This window comes from Atta cephalotes (assembly GCF_000143395.1).
Source record: "Atta cephalotes unplaced genomic scaffold scaffold00011, whole genome shotgun sequence".
Taxonomy (NCBI): Eukaryota; Metazoa; Arthropoda; class Insecta; order Hymenoptera; family Formicidae; genus Atta; species Atta cephalotes.
In genome coordinates this window covers 2,125,821-2,130,640 of record NW_012130075.1, presented here as the reverse complement: position 1 = coordinate 2,130,640, position 4,820 = coordinate 2,125,821, and the positions used below count along the sequence as shown (strand labels likewise).

General features: G+C 30.1%; 1 protein-coding gene across 1 annotated transcript; it reads right to left on the bottom strand.

Annotated features, from left to right (window-relative positions):
* Positions 1-389: 389 nt before the first annotated feature.
* Positions 390-1,304, bottom strand: LOC105617118. Its single transcript, XM_012198696.1, has 2 exons — positions 1,298-1,304; positions 390-1,078 (listed from the first exon to the last, which is right to left on the bottom strand). The coding sequence occupies exons 1-2, from the start codon at positions 1,302-1,304 to the stop codon at positions 390-392; spliced, it is 696 nt and encodes a 231-aa protein (XP_012054086.1).
* Between the last annotated feature and the right edge of the window lie 3,516 nt (positions 1,305-4,820).

Here is a 4,820-nt window from a genome sequence, read left to right as displayed (position 1 = left end):
CTTCATGACTTTTATGATTTGGATATTTGTATATTTTTAAAGAGAGAAAACGAGGGAGAAGTCATATCTTTATACTTATCAAAGAAAAAAACTTTGAAAAAAGATTCTTTCTTTTATATTCGTATATGTAACCTGCAACTGCACTTGTGACACCATTTATTCTTCAGACTAAGCGTTGAATAGTTTGCCAGGTTTTTATAATACACTGAGAAAAAAGTAATATTTGTAATTATTTCATGATAAAATAATTATGATTAGATGTGCTTCAATTTTATAGCTATTGCTGTAGCGTTAATAATAATTATATTTGTAGTTCGATATGAATAATATATAGCTGGCACCGAAAATGACTATAAATATGGTTGTGATAATTACAATTTTTTTCTGCCTTATAGATGCCTTATGTGTGGACAATTAGCTTCATTCGGTAGCATGCATCTTTTTTGTGTGGGACTAAAATGTATACCACCTTCGCACACATGCTGGATCCAATGAAGTTGTCCGTTAATTCTTGTACATTCTTCATAAAAATTGCAGTAACAATCATGCAGTCTTCGATCGCCTTCTATGCACATTGGAACCCAATTGCATTTTCCATTATTCCTGTCCCTAACACATTCCTGACATGTGCGACTGAAGCATGTATCAGTTGGACAACGAAATGGTCCGAGTGCGTGTCCATTTTCGCACTGTAGGTACTCGCAATCGTTCGCTGGATTATTTATTTTTTCCGGCGGCGGAAATGTTCCATTTGGATACTGTATTGGGCAACTTGCGCAACCGGCCTGCCATGGCCAATCACAAACCTGCAGGCGTCTATTGTAATGCAATCTCGACTCTGGATCTCCTTCGATCATCAAGGGACATATTTGTTCGATACCTTGTCCCAGTTTACACTTGTAAAACAACACGCAATTATTTTCATGCGGGATGTTGGTTGTGGTGTTCCTCCAATTTGGTTGTGGCAATGGGCATGCTATAGGAATATCATCCAAGAAGACTTCTTCCGAAAAATCCTGGTCGGAGTTCACGACGCTCACGGTCGAAGCTGCCAGGAAGGCGATGGCGACGTATATTCCTATACAGAACAAAAATCGCATTGTCAAAGTATCAATTGTAGATACGGGCGAATCATTTAACCAGCTTTTATTACAGTCGAATGAATGCGTCAGATATTTATATAATAAAATTGGATTGTTAAAAATTTCCGACACATAGCATGTCAATATGTCATTTGATCATTTTATTTTAATGATAATTTTATTATAAAAAGATTTTTAATATTTTTAATACTTACCCTTCATCGCCTATCCTTTATTTAACTCGGACTAAGAAACGTATCGTCTTATTAACACCTCTCCGATTCGTTTAAATGTGACTGGTGGAGTTCAAGCGGCTTTTATAGCCGCTTGAATTTATAGAATATTATAAATATTCATATCACGTTATCACAAGGACAGATTTTATCTATCGAAGATATACTTTCCTCGAAAGGAAAGATTATTAGTCATATTATTTTGCAGAAAAATTTTTATGTCAGAGTATATTTGCTTTTTTTAGGCCACGAATAATATTGAACAATCTGCAATTATAACTCAATCATAAGTCGATAATTTATGAACTAACATAAAAAAACTTGAATTAAATTAAATTTTATATCACACTGTCTTTATCATGTAATTTGATTTCAATCAAATATGATTTATATTTATTATTGATAAAAGATATGTAATAAGTTAATAAGACATCACAAGGTCAACCTTGAATTTTAGATAATAATCAGAACTCGTAAAACGTTTTATCATTAAAGCTTTCTATATTAGAATTTTTAATTGTTGGACGTTTGAAGTCGTAAAAATTACACAACATTAAAGTATTTTATCTATTTAAGAGTTTTATGTTTAAGGAAGAAAATGTATGTTAAGATGTGTATAATTCATTTTTCCAATTAAAAGATTATTTGCATTTTAATTTAGAAATAAAGTAAAAATATTCTAATGATAATGATATAAATATTCTAATTATAATGATATTAAGCAAGAAAATAAGTTTCTAATATATTACATTTTGATTTAATTAAATTGCTGCAATTTACGCATACATAAATCTTGAATTTGATATAACTTTTTATTACCTAACTTTGAGTTTTGCCTAAAAGATTTTATTTGATTTTTTGCTCTTGATATTATTAAGGTATATAATTGGCATTTATGGTACATATGACATAAAACAAAATAAAAAATTAATTTAAAAAAATGCGATATCATATAAGAGATTTAAGATGCATTGCGCTTGAGCGAATTTGACGATTAAGTTAATCTATATTTTCGCGGTTTTTTTCTATTTGATGATTATCTTTCATGTCGAAGTTATTCATGAACATTTTAAGTTAATTGTTACTGATTATAGAGGTAAAATATATTCATACGAGTGGTCTCTTTCTCTCTGTCTCTCTCTCGTGTGAGAATATCGTGTGAGAACGTACAAATGATTTTATCACAGTACTCTAAGAAAATGTTACATGAGAGCTTAGTCACAAAAATATGAATAAGAGCTCTTCTTTCACTTAACGTACTTATCATTGAAATTGACACTGACATATCGTTTATATCGCGTAATCAGTATTTGCCTTGGTATAAGTTCGTCTGATAAAATTTACATTAAGTATATATGACAATGACAATCGTGTACATTTTGAGCCATTATGATAATCGATAAAAATATGAAAGGATATTAATATTTCTCTTATCTAGATTTTTAAAAATATTTTGACGAGATATACTGACTTATATATCTTCTTGTATGTCACAAAGTGCATATGAAATAAGACAATATGTGTAAAAAATGTGTATTTCTAATTTATTAGATTAGAGTTGCGAGCAAAGATCGATCAGAATTCTGTACCATTTAATATGATAAAAATTCATCTTAAGAAAAAAATCTCTTTAAAATCTCTTAAAAATTAGAATCTGTTTTTTGTCGTACACTTATAAAAATGTTGATGTGAATTTTACACCATGTGGTATCTATACATATATTTTTCACTGTATTGATATTAATATTAACACTAGGTTTTAAATCCATGTTGGTATTAACTTCAACACGGTAAGAATTATTAAACACTTTATAGTGTTAAATCTACACTGATAGGATTTTTTAGAATGTACGATTTAAAGTTTGCCTATATTTACGTATCATTTAGATGTTTTCATTATTATTATTATTCCATATTGGCTGTATATTTAAAAATATCTAATTTCCGCATTTGGATAATATATCTATATTTCGATAATATCAATTTTTTGAACAAAAAGTTGTGCAATTTATTATAAGAAAAATATCATAAATCTAATAGTTTTTTATCTCGTTCGCATGAATTCTCGCGTATGCTACTATATATCGCTTCTCCGTAACATTTTGTTGCTATGTACGTTATTTTGTCCCGTATTAATGTAACTAACAAATGACTCGCGTGTCCGAGTTCTCCATGTGTAGACAGGATCGCCCAAAATAGACGAACATGTACGAGTTAAGTACATTAATCAAACAGTATGATACGCGATTCTTAACCTTTCCTTACCCTTCCATCCCTTCATTCTGTTGCAAGTTCGCGTTACGATCGAAACAAATTCATAGCTAGAGCTGCTGCTGAACATGGAAATCATCTATCCACTTTTCGCTATTCTTTGCTTGCGATAACTTATAAATTCTATATGTTTACTGACATTCATCTTGAATCGATAGTGCAATTTAAAATTTTCTTTATTAATTAGTCAATAGCAATTTAAATTGTGAGAAAAAGCAAATGGTCTTATTGTACTGAAATTAAAAAAACCCATCATACTGAAAAAAAATAAAAATTAATGTTTCAATATGTTTAAAATTTGGTTTCTTTTCGGAAATATTAAAGATTGAAATAGGCACATCGCATTGTGCGAAAAGTAAATCGATCGATTCATAGCAGTTTGCCGGTATGGCAGATAACGCGCATGCCACGCCGTATCAGTATCGAGGATGTGGGATATTTGCATATACCTCGTCTTGATTCATTATTCCACCTTCATGAATATATCGTGCTATCGTCTTCCGTGTTCACGTGTAGCTCCGTTTTCAATTTTCTCCTCGTGAACCACTTCTCCTATGAGCATGATGATACTTACACTCGCATTCATAGAGATTCGTACCTATTTATATGTGCATCGCCATATGAATACAATATGTATTATATGTATATAATTTATGTACAGGGTGTTTCAAAATTCGCGACTCAAAATACTACAAAAAATAGTAAGATAATTTTTTAAAAATTAAGTAAACAAATTATTTGTAAATTTTAAGTAATAGTTTCTGGAATATATAAGGAATATATAAGGATTTAAATATAGCAAATTATGTGTACTACTCACTAATACTATCACACGTGCAACTTATGAATAGATGATCTATCTAAACGTAGTCTGTAATTGGTCATATTTAAACCATTATTATCTCAAAAATTACTGCATAAATAAAAATTTACAAATAACTTTTTTACTTAATTTTTCAAGAACTTGCTATATTTTAAGTCATCCTATATATACAAGGTGGCTATATATATAGTCTATATATACATCCTATATATACCATTTACTTAAGACTGTTCCATTTTTATCTAAAACATTTTTTCTTATTAATCAAAAATAAGATATTCAAGTTAAGTAGATCTTGTACGTACATTTTTTGTGACTACACACACACACACACACACACACACACACACACACACACACACACACACACACACACACACACACACACACACACACACACACACACACACA